The sequence below is a fragment of the Vanacampus margaritifer genome, chromosome 5 (assembly GCF_051991255.1).
Source record: "Vanacampus margaritifer isolate UIUO_Vmar chromosome 5, RoL_Vmar_1.0, whole genome shotgun sequence".
Lineage (NCBI taxonomy): Eukaryota > Metazoa > Chordata > Actinopteri > Syngnathiformes > Syngnathidae > Vanacampus > Vanacampus margaritifer.
This window is the reverse complement of record NC_135436.1, coordinates 21,866,136-21,885,506: the sequence shown is the minus strand read 5'-3', so window position 1 is coordinate 21,885,506 and position 19,371 is coordinate 21,866,136. Positions and strand designations below refer to the sequence as shown.

General features: G+C 39.4%; 1 protein-coding gene across 3 annotated transcripts in view; it reads left to right on the top strand.

Annotated features, from left to right (window-relative positions):
• The first annotated feature begins 813 nt into the window (after positions 1-813).
• Positions 814-19,371, top strand: part of prkd2 (protein kinase D2) — a 30,562-nt gene continuing 12,004 nt past the window's right edge. For 2 of the 3 annotated variants that reach the window (XM_077566396.1, XM_077566395.1), the window contains exons 1-2: positions 814-1,633; positions 19,187-19,325. In XM_077566396.1, coding sequence (XP_077422522.1) covers positions 1,313-1,633; positions 19,187-19,325 — 460 coding nt within the window. In that variant the 5' untranslated portion in view covers positions 814-1,312. Of the gene's footprint in view, positions 1,634-12,873; positions 13,234-19,186; positions 19,326-19,371 lie in introns of those variants that run through there. The other variant, XM_077566397.1, reaches the window with a different exon arrangement.

Here is a 19,371-nt window from a genome sequence, read left to right as displayed (position 1 = left end):
TTCCCGTGTCTTGTGGCTGGCGAAAAATGGTATTTGGGGCCTAGCAAATAATTAGATTTGATATATTTCACATTGCATATTTAACATTGGATATATTGAAAAAAAAAAATATATATATATATATATATATATATATATATATATATTTTTTTTTTTTTGCATTTGACTTTTTCCATTTCATGAGATAGTTTAGCTTACAAGCATGGTGAATAATTTATTTTTTACGTGTTTAGGAAGATGTTTTGCGCAATTACACATTCGGAACATGTCACACTTTTTTCTTTTTTTAAACAATAATAGGTATCTAAAATGTCAAACAAAGGTTAGTGTACTTACACAGTATTTAGCTTTTGTATTGAATATCAGGTGGCTGGACTGGCCATCTGGCATACAGGTGGGCCGGCCTCTTATGGGGCCGATGCAGTGCTTTTTTAATTATTATTTTCCTAAATTTTACCCACGCTCAACCCATTCTACTGCACCGCAGAAACAAGTGTGTAGTTGAATAGGTAGGTGTGGTGCTGTTTTGTTGCTTGGGCATAGGTGTGTCTTGAGAAAGTGCTGGCTGAAGCGTGTCAAAGAGGGGGTGGGGAATGCATTTCCACGGAAGGAGGAGGGTGCGTATGTGTGTGTGCGTGTTTTTCCAGCGTGGAGTTCCCCCCCAGAAGGCGAAAGAGGATCATTCTGCAAGTCAGGAAGGAAAGGGAAGAGGAGGAGGAGCAAGGAGTCAATATGTCAAGATAGCCCCGCCCTTAAAGGGAGCTTATTGGCTGGAGGGCGTGTTAGTCATTGCACTTCCTGTTTGGAGGCGAGGGAGGAGCCGTCACTCACTCACTCGGCTCTCTTTTTCTTTTCTCATAAAAAAAGAGAAAAAAGTAGTGAGACTGAAACTGACTCGTAAAATGAGCACAGTCAGTGGCTCGTTTTTATTCTCATCATTTCCTGTGCGAGGGGAGGCCATTTTGTAACTCCGAAGAAACTTTTCTCATTCTTTCAGTTTCTTTTGGTTTGTTGTGTGGACTTTCTCCTCGGCAGAGCACAAGGAGGAAAAAGTGGCAGCAAAGAAGGAAGGAGAAGAAAAAGGAGGAGGAAGAGGAGGCTAGTTTTCCCTCCCTGCGTGAGGGTGTGTGTTTCTCACGCTTCATGTAAAGGAGAGAAGGCATCGTGAAGGAAGGGCAGAAAACACTCCTGCAGAGAGGGAGCCCTTCCTGGGATTACGCTCACAGTCCCTGCGTGGGTAAGCCTGTGAATGCGTGACTTTTCCTGAGATCGCTGAGCGCTTCATCATCACACAGGTCGGGAGGTTGCGAGGATGGCCAACGCCAGCCCCTGCATGCCCTCGGGACCCCTGAGCCAGATCTTTTTTCCTCCGGGGGCCAACTCGCTGCACGGTTCGCCCGCGGTGACCCCCGTCCCCGTGGCGTCCGTGTCCCCCCAGGGTGGCTTCAACGTGATGGACTTGACCCAGGGGCAGAGGGTCTCGGGGGGTGCCGCGATGCCTTTGGCGCCCCCGACTCCTTCAGGGGTGTCCTTCAGCATCCAGATTGGCCTGACGCGAGAGTCGGTGCTGATGCCACAGAGTGCAGACCTGGCCTACGTCAAACAAATTGCCTGCTCCATTGTTGACACCAAGGTGAGTACGCACGCGCATGCGCACATGCAACACACACATTTTGCAATTTTGTCTTCGTATTTTTGTGTGTGTCGCTGTTGCTAGAATGTTTCGTCATATTCAAGCAAGGAAATTGGTACCAGACGCTGGGAAACTTCGACAATTTCTGATTATTATACAATTACCATTAAACCGAGCCCAATTAGGCTTTGTTGTGCTTCGGGTGGGAACTGAGAAGTAGAACACTTTTATTGTACGCCGAGAACAAGTATCACACCCCATTGATGCTGTGTCTAGCCACGTTACCGTGGAATTTTAATGTGTTCTTTTGTCCCGTCTGCTTTTCAGACTTCTTTAAAGCAAGGCAAAGCAAGTTTATTTGTATAGCACACTTCATGTAGGAGACAATTCAGAGTGCTTCACACAAAACATTCAAAACATTACAGAAAGTGAAACAAAATATTAAGACAATGCAAAAATCATAATAAAATCATTAGCTAACATCTGTCTAGATAGATTAAAAGTTACCGAGGTGTTTTAGAAAAGTTCCAAGTCTAGTGCCTCACAAATGTCTATAGCCACGTTACTATGGACTTTTAATGTGTTCTTTTTGTACCCAACTTCAACTTTTCGGATTTTGTGTGCGTCAAAAATGCTGTTTGAAATCAAACTTAATATTTTAATAATTGAATGTACAAAACTAGTGGTGCCTTGAAATATACTGTAAACAAAGATAAATTACATGCTGCATATTTAAAACAGCCACATAGCTTTTTCAAAGGCCATTTAGCTAAACGCTAACGAAAAAGGACTGATCAAGGACGCAAATGTCGAGCAAGGACGCATCTGTGTTAAGACTTAAGTCTGGGATTGATAACGATATGAATCAATGACTATCATAATCAATGTATATGACTGATGCGTATAGTAAGAATCAGTGGGGACGGGTTACTAATAAGCCATGGTTTCTACCCGTCAGCCTTTCTTTCGGATGTAAATGTTGCAAATTATATTATGTGATCGATGTAACCTGTAATAATGTGTCTGAAAGGCAAAAATGAATAAAACAAAGAAAATGTAAAACGCCATAGACTGGGTAAGAAATTGAATTGTTGTTGTTATATTTTTTTTCTTAAGATGAAGTGTTTGGAGCATGAACTTTGGAGCGGCCATTTAGGCTGCTAAGCAATCATATTGACACATTTCCAAAGACTACGCTGATCAGCTTTGTATAAATTTCTTAGCAATTGCAAATCTGCAAGGAGGATAATCTTTTTTTTTCATGTCTTTGTTGGCTCTCTTGAGCATTTTGTGGGAGAAATTAGACAAAGGCGTTATATTTTCTTTCCTATCAACATTCGTTTCACTGCTGGTCTGATCACTTCTCTGAGCATGTGCAAACCAGAAGTTAGCCTCCATAATACATACAACAAAACAAAGATCCCAAAGGTGACAATATTCTTCATCACTGCATTACTTTTCATACTCACACATACTAAATTGTCTTGCAAAAGTTCACAGGACACCTATTGGTCCCATATCCATCCATCGCTAACCACAATTATATTTATAACTTTTTTTAGGTTACCAAATATGGTTCCTTTCCTTATAAATATGAAATATCATCATGATAGTGTTTCCTTGTGTTTGGACTTTTCCCCTCCAGTTTTCTCTTATCCCCAAAGATAAATCAAAGATGCAAGGCTACTCCTGGTATTTATTATTTCCATAATACTATGGAGGAACTATGATAGCAAACAGATGTAATCGATACCGTAGTCCAAATTGAGTTTAGCTTCTGCTTTAATACCAGCTTGGCCATGTGCAGGAAAAGTAAATGACCGTGCTGCTGAGTGTGGTACACAGAGATTATTTTGGAGCGAGAACGATTACAAAAAAAAAAAAAAAAAAGACCCCTCAGCCTGTTTATTTTCAAGCCTTACCACATGAGCCGCACACCCACACTCGGCAAGAAATGCTAAAATCCCCTAAATACAAAACTACAGCTCTGCTAGAAGACGAGGATTTAGGTGAGGGATGTGGACAATAGGTGGCTTGTCCCGGCCCGGGCACCACATGAGCTTGAGTGCCCGAGTGTCCATGTGCACGCATGAATGCCTACATTAGTGTGTTTTAGAGAACTTGTGTGGTGCAGCAGTGTGCACCCCTGCTCCCCCACCGTCGCCCACTGTCATCTCTCCCATCCCAGAAAGGGTGAGTCACCGTCTCTGTTTATTCACAGGCTCCCTCCTTGTACTGTATTCCATTGGCACGTTTTTCCATCCACTTCCCGTCTCATGGCGCTCGCCGGTTTCCAACACTTAACTTCACTTTCCAAACATGACCCCAACAGCAAATGCCCACTTTCCTGTCAATTTTACAACTTTTACTGTAGCTTGTAATCCCAGTGTGTGTTTCCATTAACTCATGCTGCAGCTTTCATTTTTGGGCAGGCCGCAATGATGTCTTTTAGCGGTGTAGCAAAACCCGGTTTGAATTGGAAAATCGGGTTTGATTTAAAAGATGAAAAGATGCGAGTGTAAAAAAATAAAACCGAGTTAAATCATTAAAAAAAAAAAAACATATATATATCGTTTAAATTGCTAGTCTATTTCACTCTCAGTACAACGCTTGACTTCAGCATCGGGAGGAAATACTTCCTACTCCCTCCCGCTTCCTCCTCTTTAGATCACATACTTCCTTTCCTTGTCCACTACTCCCTCTTCCTTGTGCCTGGTCACTTTTCTCACAGGCTGTGCATCCTCTTTCACGTCGCACACCATTTTCTTCATCTTCTCTCCCAAACACAACTCAGATGATGAAAACTCTTGTTGAAGTGTCTTTAGTTTGAGAATGATAACTAAACTGCTTCATCGGTAGATGAATGAAGTGACAATGGAAAGGAACGTTTGTTTACCTTAATTCATTTGCTCCCAAAAACGTATAAATACGTTCTGTTTTAAATATTACTATGCTCCCTTAAACATATTTATGTTTTTTTTTCTTTATGCTAGAACATACAGAAGGCTTTGATGCAGCCTCTGAACTGAAGAGAATGCTTGAAGCAATATAATGATAGTTATTACAAAAACGGGCAGTCGGTGGCAGCAGAGTATAAAAGCTCAACCAGGGCCATGTTGCAAAAAGCTCTTTCCCCCACAGTTTTAAACAGATTTTTGAATAATGATAAAACTTTGCTATATTCTAATGCTAATTGCTGCAAAACGGAAACAGAGATAGAAATATATTTTTTTCCTGATGAAAGAAGAGACTCTAATCTTTTTTTTGGTAGGTTCCATGTCCTTATAGCAATGGAACACATTATTCTGTGGGCCTTGCCAAAATCATTCAAAATCCAGTTAATCAGCCGGAAGTAAAGGGGGGATGCTTCAGTGATAATGGCTGGGAATGAATGAGTTAATTAAATATAAGAAAATGCTATACAAGTGCAATTAGAAATATTCGACAAACAATTTTATTATAATTTATTATTATTTATTTTAATAATTATAATATTAATAATAAGATTATTATTATTATTTTTTTTTTTTTACACAATAGTCTAATATTCTACAGCACGGGTCACCAAACTTTTTGAAACTGAGCTACTTTATTGGTACTGATTAATAGCACCAGTCTACCAGTTTGATACACACTTCTGAAATAACAAATGTGCTCAAATTACCTTAGATTATTTGTCATTATTAACAATAAATGATATTCAATATTCAACTATGTGAAGACACTGATCATGTTAAGGATATCTCACAATAGTGACCAACAATGCTAAAAATAATGTAAAATGAAAACAAAAATTCATAGACTGCATCTAGAATGACCCATTACAGTAGTTATACATGTATTGTTGTTATGTTGCATAGTTCAGGTAACAAACAGGTTTGATTTAGGTTCCTCTATGGCTGGGTTTACACTAAAGGTGTGTCTCTTTCCATTCTTCCATTACCGGCCTGTTTTTATGCATGCTGATTGGAGGCCATACAAATTTAATTGGTGCTGGCGGTTAGAGTGTAAACACACACATACACACAAACACAGCTGTGCCCCTGCCCTGGCCATTGTTTCCACCTCCGCTCTGGAAGGCTTGTGTGTTTTATCCCCCTCCCAAGAGAAGCTGCTTGGCCTCAGGATTGGGATCGCACACACGCCACCTCCTGTTTACCTCACTCTTTTGCACGTGTAATCCACACAAACACACAGTGAGGTCATGGAACAGCGTGACAAACTAAGTTTGCATTCAGTCTGGTACCCGCTGATAATTAGATCCACTGAATTTGTCGCGGGAATTCTAGACTGATGCCTCGACGTGTCCTCAGATGCTTTTGTCAGTCTCGTTTACACAGATGGCCGTTTTCCCATGGATTTGTGTGAATGCTAAGTGTATTTTACTACTAAAAACATCGAATAGAAACTTTTGTTATTGTGTACAGTATAATTGTCAGTTGGATTTTTAATCCTAATGGAACTTGTATTCATCAATAGGGCCACACCGGGGACATACACAGTGAATTATGTAGAGTAAATTTTACTCTAAACAGACCCTATTTGGTCCCACTTTTAACAAAGTAAAATTAACACTTGGAAGAGAGTTAAAGAAAAAGTAACTCAAGGGTTGAGGAACAACTTCAGGTTGAGAGATAGCCATACTCCCTGAGTCATGCAGTCGTTCGTGTCAGCTTCGTAACTCCAAGATGATGTTTTTGGTCTCCTTTTGGATATAAGCAAACAGTAGGAGTGGCATAGCTCAGGTGGTAGAGTGGCGGTCTCCCAAGCTGAAGGTCGTAAGTTTGTGCTTCAACTCTTGCGTAACTTTTTCAAAATCTCTCCTTACAAAATTAACATAGAATTTCTGAGTGAAAGATCTTTAATAGTTTCTTTTCACGGAATAGGCTACTTCTCTTGTACACACTAGGGGTGTGAATTGCCTAGTACCTGGCGATTCGATTCGTATCACGACTCATAGGTCACGATTCGATTCGATACCGATTAATCCCGATACAAATCTATAAATTGATTATTGCTATTTTTTTTAAACTTAAATTTAGAAAATACTAATCAGTAAACTTGTACATGCACACTGTAAGATTTGTATGAACATTTATCTGAAAATTCAGGTTGCAGTCTGTTTCATGTTTGAACAGCACTGAAATAAAATATTAAGGCTTAACGTTCCATTAATATAACATTCTTTCATGCTTAATGTGTAAATCCTAGCCCTAAGTAAGACGTTTTGTTGAATATTCCCATAAAAAATTGATGTTTAAAAATTGATTCGAGCGCATATCGAATCGATTCGAGAATTGCGCGCTGTAATATTGCGATATATTGTCAAAACGGGGGGGCTTTAGGACCCAGATGCGGGAAGGCAGAGCAAGGAGGCAGAGGTGTAGTCCAAAAAAAAGGGATTTAATTTCTATTGACAAAAAGGTTTCCAAAGTTCAAAAACATAAAACAAAGCATGAACTTGAACTTGAACAAAAGAGGGAACAAAAAACAGACAGCAACAAAACATGAACTTGAACTTGGGAGGGAACAGAAAACAGGCAGCATGACATGAGGACAAACATACATACCACAATGCACCAACCCAGACAGAGGAGAGACAGCAGACTAAATACACCAACACTAATGACGCAACAAGACACACCTGGACCAGACACAAGTGGCTGAGGGCACTGATTGGACAACACAAGGAAGGGCAGGGTCACAATTAACAAGACAAGGAAAACACACAAGGAAAGCAGAAACTGAACATGACAGAACCAAAACCAAAACATGACAGAACCAAAACATGACATATATCGCCGAATCGATTTTTTTCTAACACCCCTATTTATCAGCCGGACTTATTGTCATCCATTTATTTCATTGGCATCTCTCAGTACAAAGACACAATTCCTGAGAGAACGGACAACTTCTAATCACTTACGTACGGTAGTCTTTATCGCTGCCATTGGTTGTGTAGTGGTTCACATAGCTGGCTTTTATCAACCTGGTGTGTGTCCCTGTGATTGACCGGCAACCAATTCAGGGCGGAGTCAACACTTTGGCTTATCAATAGGCTTCAGCCCCTGTCATAACCCTGAAAGGAAATTGAGGTATCCTTTTTGACGTACTGTGTGCGTGTGAGCGGTCATCCCACTTGATTTGCACCGTGCCCGTTGTTCCCTTGCTATTTGTTTTGTTCTGCAGAGGAGGTTCAGTCAGCTCTAGCACATTTGATTATTCAAAGCACACACGGGCTGCCTGGAGACCGCAAGCAAGGATGCGCAACGGTAGTTGAGAAGGTCAGATGACATGATCTATGGAGATTTTCCTTGTTTGTAATCCTCAACTGTTACTTTTAGGCCGGCGGTTGTTACAGTTTTTGTAAGTGGTGGATGATGCAGCCGGACAACCGCATTTTCAGTCTGGGTCGAACCAGTTTTGTGCCTCACCCAGAACTGTCTTGCACCCATTTACACACCCACCATTGTGTATTTTTCATATATTCACCCAATTGCTTCCTCCTACATGATCAAAACTTTCTCCACCCTTTTAATTAAAGAGTTTTGCTCTATTGATGAATGCCAACCATTATTGAGCCTAATTCTACCTATGACTTCCTCGTTGACTTTCACTTTGACGTACGGCGCAAAAAGAAATGGAGATTTTCACAAAGCATGTTTTTGTTGACAAATGGTTAAAAAAAGGAGCATTAAAATCAGAAAACATGCAAGAATGTTGTCATTCATGCAGTCTGAGGGTCCATTCAACTTCACAGACAGATCTGCATTCCAAAGCAGAGCCTCCGAGCAAAGGGCTGGGAAGTGGAGTAGAAGGTTGGAGTATGCTTTTTCCGATTTTGAGCGGAGCTGTGCAACATTTGGTATCTGACCAACTGGGCAGGGAGTCAAAAATAGATAAAATCATTTGAAGAACACAAGGAGAGCTTTGTTGTTGCGTGGCATGAAGACAAACAGAGCAAATAATTAAGATAGAAATCAAATTTAAAGTGGCTTGATTAGACCCGTGTTACTTAAGTATAACTCCCTCTTTGGGATTTTGATCCAAGTTCAAGAGAACACAGATTTTTGTTCCTTTCGAGGCCACGGCGACTCATGTAAACAGTCGTTAGTCATATGACAGGATTTCATTTATGACCCACAAGGTTTGCTGCTCTTGTTTACTTCCAATTGAGATCCAAAGCCACGGCACAGGAAAAGAAACAACAGCTTAAGATAGAGGAGATGAAGCGTCCATGAAAGGCGATGGGATGATTCACACTTGAACTATGTGTGTCGATTGTGGCCCTCGGCATTCAGCTTGTTTGTGTGTGTGTGTGTATCAGGGATTTTGCAAACATCCGTAGTTTGCTGTTTCTGAGGAATTACAAAACAACCACCTGAGCCTCAGCACTCAAAAGCATTTGCATACATTTTTCTGCTTAAGTCATCATGGTGTTATTTACGGTGCTCTATTACAGGCGAGCTGTTTCCATCCTGGGATTCTTCTCAGTCCATGTTCAGAGGCTGACTATTTGACAACAATGACTGCATTGTCACGCTGTCATTCATTCACAGTCACGCACAGTCATCAAATGTACCGCTTGCCCCATGAAACGCTGCATATTACACTATTATTAATTATTAATGCCCCACCAAAATATCGAACCATCTTTATGTACATGGACAACAGGTACCTAAGATGTTAATAATGTAGGATTAGAGGAAAAATAATGAATGGTTATTGCACGTTTTGCCAAATGAGATCATCGAATGGCTTGTTATGAATCTATCAGTTGCTCATAGGCGCAAACAGTTGGCTTGAATCCAAGGTTCCTATCAGATTACCTACATAGAGCCAAGCCAAATGCTAAGTGACATTCAAAATAGCATTGATACATAGATACACTCAAAGCCAGTCAGGTGCATTTTTCAGTCAGGCCTGAACCACCACAAGCCAGTCTTAACATCACCATGAAACCTACCTTCAAGCAACCTTTTAAAGGTATGCCAGAATTGGGCGGTGGCTAACAAATAAGTTTCAAAATGAAAGTAGAACAAAATAAGTACACTATGTTTATTTTCCTTTTGCAAAGCATTGCCCTCACCGCAGTTAGAAAATCAAATCACATTCATATTTTCATAGCCTCTGAAGTACCATTTTAGATCAGGTGCTTTCACGGCACTCCATACATAAGGACTGGGTGACCTGTTCTAAAATTCTTATCACAGAATAAAATTAACTATATATATATGTATATATTAATAATATAAAGTATTTCTGAATAGGTTATATAGGCCAATAGCAAAGCTAAATACATGTATATAAGCAAAATAACAAAAACAAAGATGTAATGTAATTTTTAGAACATTCAATTTTTGTTGGCTCCAGTTCCAATCAGAAATTTAACTATAAATTTAACTAACCTAAAAAAATTGTTCCTGCTGTTTTGCTACTGCTAATTTCAAGTTAGCTTAGCGATCATCTTCATGGCTTCTCCACTCTGATCCTCATCATTTTTCTTCTTTGTCCTGTCTTCAAACTCGATGCATACATAATTAGCTAATACTTGCCTACTGTTAGTCATAACTTGTCAGAAGTGGAACTCATTCACTGCCATGGAGGCGAGCGAGGATTAGTGCATTAGAGGAGTGGCTGACTGGCTGTCCACCTGGTTTAACCGCTCTAGCTCGCTGCAGCTAAAAGCTGGTGTGGACAGTGTTATTAAAATTTAGGAATTTTCATTATGGCTGATTTCTTTTATTTTTTTAATTTATTTAATTTTGGTTAGTTTTCAGGGCGGCTTTGTTAGTTTTATTTTTTTTGAACGCTTAATTTTGGTTTAGTTTTTTTTAGTTTTGGTATGAATTATCTTTTTTTTCTATTCCTTGTGTGCAAGATAAAAAAACATGGTAAGGATTGTGTAGCAATTATATATACATATATATTTTTTATTAAAAAAATTTTTTTTAATTGTATTTATTTTTATGTATTTATTATTATTTTTTATTTTAATTTTTTTTATTTTTCTTTCTTATTCAAAACAACCATCCAAAAATCAAATACAGGTACTGTATAACAACAGTCCACATGCTTTGAATTACAATTAATGCATATAAAGTGTATTGTACAGTGTACTTACTATACTGTATATATTTTATTTTATATATCTATTCCGTGTCAAACTGTCACCATAATAAACATTTTACTACATTAAAACACTAAAACACTTTTTAACTTGAATGCTGAATCACATGGGCATAATTAGTCACGTAGCAAATGAGCCTTATGCGTATCGTTTTGGAGCTTTTGAGGCAAATTTTTCTTGAAAATTAGTTAATATCTTTAGGATGACTTTTGAGGTGTGTACAATTTTTAGATAATAGATTCCAATGAATTTTATGTCAAAATTGCCTATTGGTTGTACCTTTTATGTTTCGTCTGCCTTTTTTAGTCTAACCTCACCAAAACCTGCTCTCAAAACTTGGATGGTATTCACATCCTCATATCTCACACCTCTTAGGTTTAAACAGTTATCTTTGATATGTAGAAAGCACAAGGTCGGGAATATAAATCGGATGGTGTCAGCAGTTTCACTTGCACACAAAATGTATTCAGAGTGTAGTCCTTTCATGTTTATTACTAGTTAGCATGTACAACGGAGAACTGTCACTTTAAAAAATCAATAGCATTAAGCAAAAGCGATATTCCACAAGTTGTCTTTTTTACAATTCAAAATTGGGCTCACATGATATTTTAAATGCGTCCTGTCCTAAACAATGGTGCTGAAATCCCCTAATTCTCCACAGATAGATTTCTCATAGATTGCATCACAACATGCATGCACTAAGTAAAGATTTCATCTCATTTGCAGAACTGATCATGAGAAAAAAACTAAACAAAAAAAATGACAGAACAATGTGGGCATCACACTGGAGTTTCCACGGCTTGCGATGTTATCTCTGCTCGGCTCAGCATGCTCCCAAAGAACAAACACATTTTTCTGTAACTCACAGGACATCTCAGGCCATTTGTTGTTGTGGTCCCTCTGGCATCTTTGAGTGGAAAAAGCGAGCGCATGCATACCAATTCTAATGAGGGCCATGCTTTTGAGTGAACCCTCAACACTGCTCTGCACACTGCAAGCAAAGCACATGGACATTTTTGCAAGGTCGTACAACTGCGCACTGTGAGGTATTCCTAATAATTTGGTGAACTCTGCACAAACTACAACCACAATAATCTACATATTGGTACATAAATATAAGAAATAGATACAAATTTCGTTTAGAATTTTGGTAGATTGAGTGTAATTTGTAACACTCTTGATAAACAAAAAAAAAACACTATTGTTTTCATTCAGTCTCACTTATCACATCATGTATTGGTTTAAGATTCATTTAACCCTGGAGAACCCAAGAACCCTTTTCTTCTTTGGAAAATTATGAATTATACATTAAATGACTGCTATAAATTCACTGAACACCAAAATATATGTTTTTTTCAATTTTAACCACCTTTTTTTAAACTAGCTCAGAGTTGCTAATTTATCAAAATATATATATAAAACATACTCCTAGGCATTCTGCAACATGATATGAAATAGATTAACAAAAAAAACACAATTTTACCATCTGATGGTTTGCTGATAAGATGGTTTTGTTTAGATTGATTTCCAGCGCAACAAAACAGCATGTTGCCAGCCATCTTGTCACCACCACTCTGGCTCATGTAAGTGCAATATTCATCCACTAGATGACCCCGTGCAGGGGTCAGAAGTGGCACTCTGGACTTTTGAAGTTAAATTTGTAAAAAAAAAAAAATGGTCTTTGTTATTTGAGTAGCAGAATTTATAGGGGCCAAATTTGACCCCGTGGGTTCTCCAGGGTTGTAATTCCCTCTACTATTTATCATGGAGCTCCCCTGTCAAAGCCCAACAGTGTTTGAATGCAGCCATGAAGATCATTTTGCTTTTGACATTCAAAGTATCATCCAAACTGACTGCGCAGATGACTGGCAGTGGTTGACATCTGGTTCTGTGACATCACAAGAGTGGATTCATTCAATGGGCCTTGCCCACGCACACTTTTCATTTGTTTGTTTACCCACATTCCCCTAAGGCTTACTAAGCCCAACAGGGTGCTGATGTCATGAGCCTTTGACAGTCATGTCTCTGCTTTCATGTTTTGAAAAGACAGCAAATCATGCGTTCACTTTGTGTTCTTAAGTCCCAACGCAGTCCGCTGTGAATACTCCAACCGAGGACAGTGGGAGGAACTCCATTAGAGGAATGACGAACATTTATGTTGTCTGCTCCATATTATCGTCATCGCGTGACCTCATTGCACCTAAAAATAGCAATCTGGTTTTGTTCCATTGCTGGAAAGGAAAAAAAAACATTCCTGCGTTGCACCAGGTTGCGGTGAGAATCTAATGAGGGCAGCAGGTCCTTTTGACGTCTTCACGTGCACGTTGCTACGGAAACGTCACTGATGGCTTCCATAGAGATGCGGCTCTTCTTCTATCGAGTCCTGTGCCTGACATGTTAACAAGGGGAAGTTTAGCCTGACGATTAAGGATCCTGACCCAATATGAACACACACTGGAACTGTAAACAGGTTTGATTACTTCTACGTACATACATGGATGTTTAAACAATATGCGTCATTGGAATGGATGCAGTGTGTTTCCATCTTGCCTATAAAGTGACTCGGGGCAGTTTTCAGTTGCTGGAGTCACCTCTCTTGCAGAAACACATCACCTTGTACACCATGTAGGGCCAAAAAAAGTTTGTCTTGTTGAGCTTCAGCCAACAGATTCTGCAGCGTCTCCGGGATACACTGCGGTGTCCAAATACAGATCCGTACCCGTTGGCGCCCTGCAACATCTCACCTTGAGCTCACTCAGTCATGTAGGCCTGATCTACTGCAAACTGTGAAGGTTTTGCATGCATCTAAGAGTCTAGTATCCGTTTATCTCAGTGTGAACCACAACCCTCAACTTCCCTCAACGAAGCACGTTATCGTTAGACTATTGAGTCTTACAACTCGTTACAAGGTATGACTTGAACAACTAAATATTTGTTTGGAATCAAGTATGTAATGAAAGTCAAGTTGAACTCAATTATTCAATGACATTTTGTCATCGTAATACAGTGTTCTCCAACTTTTTTTCCCACCTGAAAAAAAACGATATCACATAAAGACACATTTTAATGGACAAACCTAGAAAAATACACGATAAACAAAATTCTCGTTAATGCACAGACAACAACCGTGTGCTATTGGCCAACATTCTTACAATGAAGATGAAGCTTCACTTTGAGCCGCTGGCCTGAATCTTTTAATTGGAATAGCTGAAGCTAGCTATGCTCTTCCACAAACTGCTTTTGAAGATATATGAAGATTGTGTTGGCCGGATATTTCGGTGTTCCACGAATTATTATAGCCTCGGGGATGAGTAGTAAGTAGCGATCGTCGACTTGAAGCATTACATGTTGAGGAGTAAAGTAGACTTATCGACTAGTCAACAAACCGGTTCCGCAAATAAAATAAAAAAAAATTTTTTTGGATTGTGATTGAAATAACAATATCAAATCTCGAAGTTGAAGGTTTATAATTCACAGAAACTTAAGTGCACAACTGTAAATGTTCAAAAGCTAACCATCGCTTAGTGGCACAAAAATGCTATGAATTGTCACCAAAATTCACATGCACATCTCTACTCATGTCAACTTAAACCTCTGAAAATATCAAAACAAATGCCACATTATTTATATACCTTCAGTCTTAACTTTAAATGCTGAATGTGTAACACAACCACTTTAAAGCAACACGAAGGAACATTCAGTTCACGTTGATTATGGCGACGCCCGAGGGACAAAAACGGTATTGTTATGTCTGAAGGAAGACCACATTTCCTATGAGGGCAAGCGTTTTTTTTTTTAGCTCACTCCTTGTTGATCCTTGACTGTACTTTCATCCGGGGTAGCTTTTGACGAATGCCATAAAGCAGTCGGCACGTTTGTAGTTTTTTGTGTGGCAGTGTTCCTACCATCCTCCTCAAAGTTGCTTAGTACCAGTAAAAATGATACAGACCCCCTCAGGCCATGGCAACGGTACCATAAAATTATAGTCGATATTTCATCAGAAAAGTTATGAAAATATTTGATTAAGGTTGAAAAGTTCCTTAGTGCTACTTTAAAGCTTACAATGCCAACTTTTTGATGCTGCGTACTTTTTAATCTTCTCGTTGATCAGATGGGACTTTATAGTGATATTGACCCTAATATTTAGTTTCTTGTTTTGCACAGTGATGTTGTATTACAGTTCATTTTCAGTAATGTGCGGGTTGTACATCTGGCGGTGAAGCTGCCTTCATCTGATATCGTGTGAACTTGCGCGCCCGTGTTTGTGCGGCTTGACGGCGGCTCACACTGAGCTGCAGGAGGGGGAAGTGATGGGGAGGATGAAAAGCAGAAGCACGTGGCTTCCTCAGCATGACATACCAGTCATTGTATTCCTGACGGTTGCCTTTGCTGGTCTTCTTGGTCACATTGCATCATGACAACGACCTAATCTATTGTTTCTATAATGCGTCTTTTCACATTTGCCAGCTTCCAGGTTGCACTTTTAGGGGAAATAGAATGACTCACTTCCACAACACGTCTGTGACCTGCATCATATGACCAAGCGTTTGAGGTCAAGGGTCACACATTAAATGTGGCATTAGATTTGTATACAGTATATGACAGAATTTTAAAATTTGCAGCTCAATAGCTGCACTCCATGACGTCACACTGACATGTTGCTTCCGTGACATCATCAGACGAGAGAGGCCGTTTTTGTGTGTGCATTGTACACACAGAGATATATGACTTTTTTTCTCTTTTTTTTTGAGCGTGCTTTTGTGTGTTTTTAATAAAGGCTGACTGGCTGTTTGCCCTTGATGACGTTATTGGCAGCGGCACTCAGCAACAGTTTTTTTCCCCTCCCCAGATATTGTATCCCTGCTACAAAGGGAATTTTTCCCATACATGTTTGAGCTGTGTTGATTTTTATGACAAATTCAGACATAAGCAAGAGGTAGTTAATAATCTTTAAAGTTGTATAGTTTGCTTCAACTGTTCAGCCATTCAACCAGGTTTAATGGTTTTAAATGTAACTGTGAAAAAATGCTGTGTAATGTACAGTATTTGAAAAAAAGAGGTGTCCAAATTTTAGGCGACTCTATAATATGAGTAGCAAAGACGTGGTTTGCTAAGACATGGCTTCGGCAGTTGCGGTTAGAACGCTGCGCACTGTATGTTTTGGATGGCCTGGGTGGGACATCTTAACCATGTTGGTTTCTCGGGATTCTGAACTTTGATGGAACTTACTTACGTATGTGTTTTCATCTAAGGACAAGCGATGATGATGATGATGATGATGGCGGTGGTGTCAAAATTAGCTTAACTTGGGAGTTTTGTTGATTTTTTTTTTAATTAGAAATTACACGAGAAAACTTTTATTTATTTTTTATTTTTTATTATTTTTACATGATACTAAGGTCGTTCTATGGGAATAATAAGGGTTTGAAGTTTTTTTTTTGTTTTGTTTTTTGCACAAAGTTTAAAGAAGTCCAGTCTGCCCTGATACAAACACGATGTCCAACTGGAAGAAAGTAGGTCAGTCAAGTCATTAGTGATGATAACTATCACTGGCCAGCTTTAACGTGACATTAGGTTACAAGACAGGAAGTTCCTGGCTAACTTATCAAAGCAGCTAGTCCGCATCATTGTTAACATCTGCCCCCCCCCCCCCCAACCCCTTCCACTTTCAGTGTCTCTTAAGTTTCTTGCCCTTATTACATTTCAGCCCATAAATATGCACAGCTAGATGGATGAGCGTAAAAAAAAAGAAGATTAGGGATTGCTTGAAAGGATCCAAAGAAAAGGGAAGGAGATCTTGATGAAGGGGAAACATGTGAGGGGGTGGAGGTAAAGAAGGCCTTGTTCATAATTCATTTCAGGCATAATGGCCTTATTGGCCCCGAAGAACTGCAGGTATAGTAGAGAAACCTGATCCCTGGTAACCCAAATCCAGGCTAAAGACACAGCCCAGTCTCCAGGACAAGGACTCTACATGACACCATGTACTGTACATGCAAGGATTATACAGCCTGCTGCGGACTGCTTATCTCTCTCTCGCTCTCTCGCTCTCTCTCTCTCTCTCTCTCTCGCTCTCTCTCTCAACAAGACTGCTAACCTCTCACCTTACAATGTACACGCTAACATTAGCTCATATAATTGCAATACAAACAACATCCCTTTCCCCCGTGATGACTTGAGTCAAAAGTACATTTCCCATCACTCTCTCTAGCCGCTCGGTAGCTGTCAGAAAAAGAAAAGAAAGCAGTCATTTTCTCAGAGGCGACGCTATAATATTCTCCACAGACAAACACCAAAGATGTGTGGGCCGCTAAGACATGACTGCTGCCATTGTGGTTAGCACACCGTGTATGTTTTGGAAGTCCTGGACGGGACAAGGCCAGCTTGCTTTCTCTGGCAGTTTGGGCATGAGTGCGCTAATAGTAGCAGCATGAAGGGAGCTGGGAATCAAACAACACTGTGCTGCTTATAAGTTGAAGTTTTTTTTTTTGTAGGTCTAGGGAAAGTCTGGGCCGTTCTAAGGGCTGTAGGTGATTGTAGTTACACATTTTAGTAGCCGCTCTCAGTTGTGTGTGTCAATGTCAGGATCTGATGCATGTCGTTTTTACATTATTTAGTGTGTTTGTGTTTGTGTTTTTTATTTTTTTTGTTAGACTGTGTTCCGCAGCTTATGCCAGCTGTGGTAAGCTAATAATGCAAATACAAACAAACTTTGCATCCATTGATTTTTTATTGATTCTCCTGTTCAGGGTCACGGGGTGAGGTTGGAGTAAAGTGGAGTAATGAACACGAGCACAAGGAGATACGAACTTCACACAGAAAATGCAACTGTCTGGCACACATGCTAACACCACAATCTGCATATCTGATTCAATATGTTGTATATTGGTGGGTTCAAAAGTTAGATCGGTAGGATACTGTATTTTTGTCAGCACCGCCTGGACAACTTCTACCCACAGCTGATAAACAAACCTCCAAGCGTGTGGCAGACATTTTCTGGAAGCACATGGTGCTGATTATACTGCATATTTTTAAATTCTGTCAAGCCACTGTATGCTCTTAAATTTGCTAACGCTGCTACTTATCTAGATAAGTGGGATTTGCTTTGACTGAGAAACAATTAATGATAAATGATGTGCGTGTATATGAATCCATTTGAATTATTCTGAGGAAAACCATGTTTACCCAGATCTGCTAAGTTTGCATGTAATTGATTCCGCTAAAATGAAATCATCTCTGTGAAATATCACCCTTTATATCTGCCTTCTCCTACACAGGGATGTGATTTTTCCGCTAATTCGCGGAATTCCGCTTTTTTTTATCTCTCCCCCCCCAAAAAAAAAATCTGATTTTTTATTTTTTTTTTTTTTTTTTTGTATTTCATTGTGTATGCACATGACTCCGACAGATAACATCTTCTGCTATAACAAAGACATTTGTGGTATGCTCTAATATGAGTTACTTTTCATTATGTCATGATACAATTATTTGTTCATGAAATTTGAACTCTTCAACATTATTTATGTGTTAACTTAGTAATCACATTAGTTAGATATGATGATATTCTCAGTGATAGTTTTTAAAAGCAAAGGCAGTCCAATGTTTTTGAATGTGACTGATTTTGAGTTGACTAAAACTGCCATTTTATATGGGATAGTTCAATATACATTGAAAATTTATGCTGTTGTTTTGTCTATTTCTTTGTCATGTGAGTGCATTGAAAGTACTTAAAAACACGGAAAACATGGACCTAGCTGGGTGCCAGCGGCCCCCAGACCCCCGGCTAAATTTTCAGATAATTTCACTTTGGTCAAATCACATCCCTGTCCTATAGCATCCTTTATGGCTGGTTTTATAAATAGGTTAATGATCCTGTGTGCATAAAAAAAAAAAAAAAAAGAAGGCCGCTGTGCATGATTTTATGTGTGGTTAAGAGCAGTAGCCATCACTGGGGTGTGGTGCCCTCTCTGTGTAGCTTGGCACTAGTACAAAAGAGACTTGTAAATCAGATATGGTGCTGTAAGAGTGTCTGTTTGCAAACGAAGGCGGCCACTGTGTGTGTTTATATCAGTGCGTATGTGTGTTTTCCAGAGGAAAACGATGGGTGATGCTGTTTTAAGGAACGCAGTGTGCGTTGGTAAATGAAGAGGAGGCGTGTTTGTGTATCATTGTGTCCATCCAAGGCGTAGACTCGTGTTATGCTTCCTGTACATTGCTGACCTTTGACTATATGGTCGAACCTTGACTGACTCCAACACAGGAAAAATAACAACATTCCTCTTCTTGCCCTATAAGCATCATCTTGGATGTGAGATCGTTGAGACTGTTATATTGAAAAGGGATAAAAACGACGATGTTTTTTTTCTTCCACACAAGATAATTAACTGATGATAAACGTTGTTTTTCTTTTTTGTATGTTACAGTTCCCAGAATGTGGTTTCTATGGTATGTACGATAAGATTCTGCTGTTTAAGCACGACACATCAACCAACAACATCCTGCAGCTGGTTAAAACTGCAGGTGACGTTCAGGAGGGAGATCTGGTGGAGGTGGTGCTTTCTGGTAAGTAGTGTAAAGAAACAAAAATATTTAATCGGTTAAGACTTTT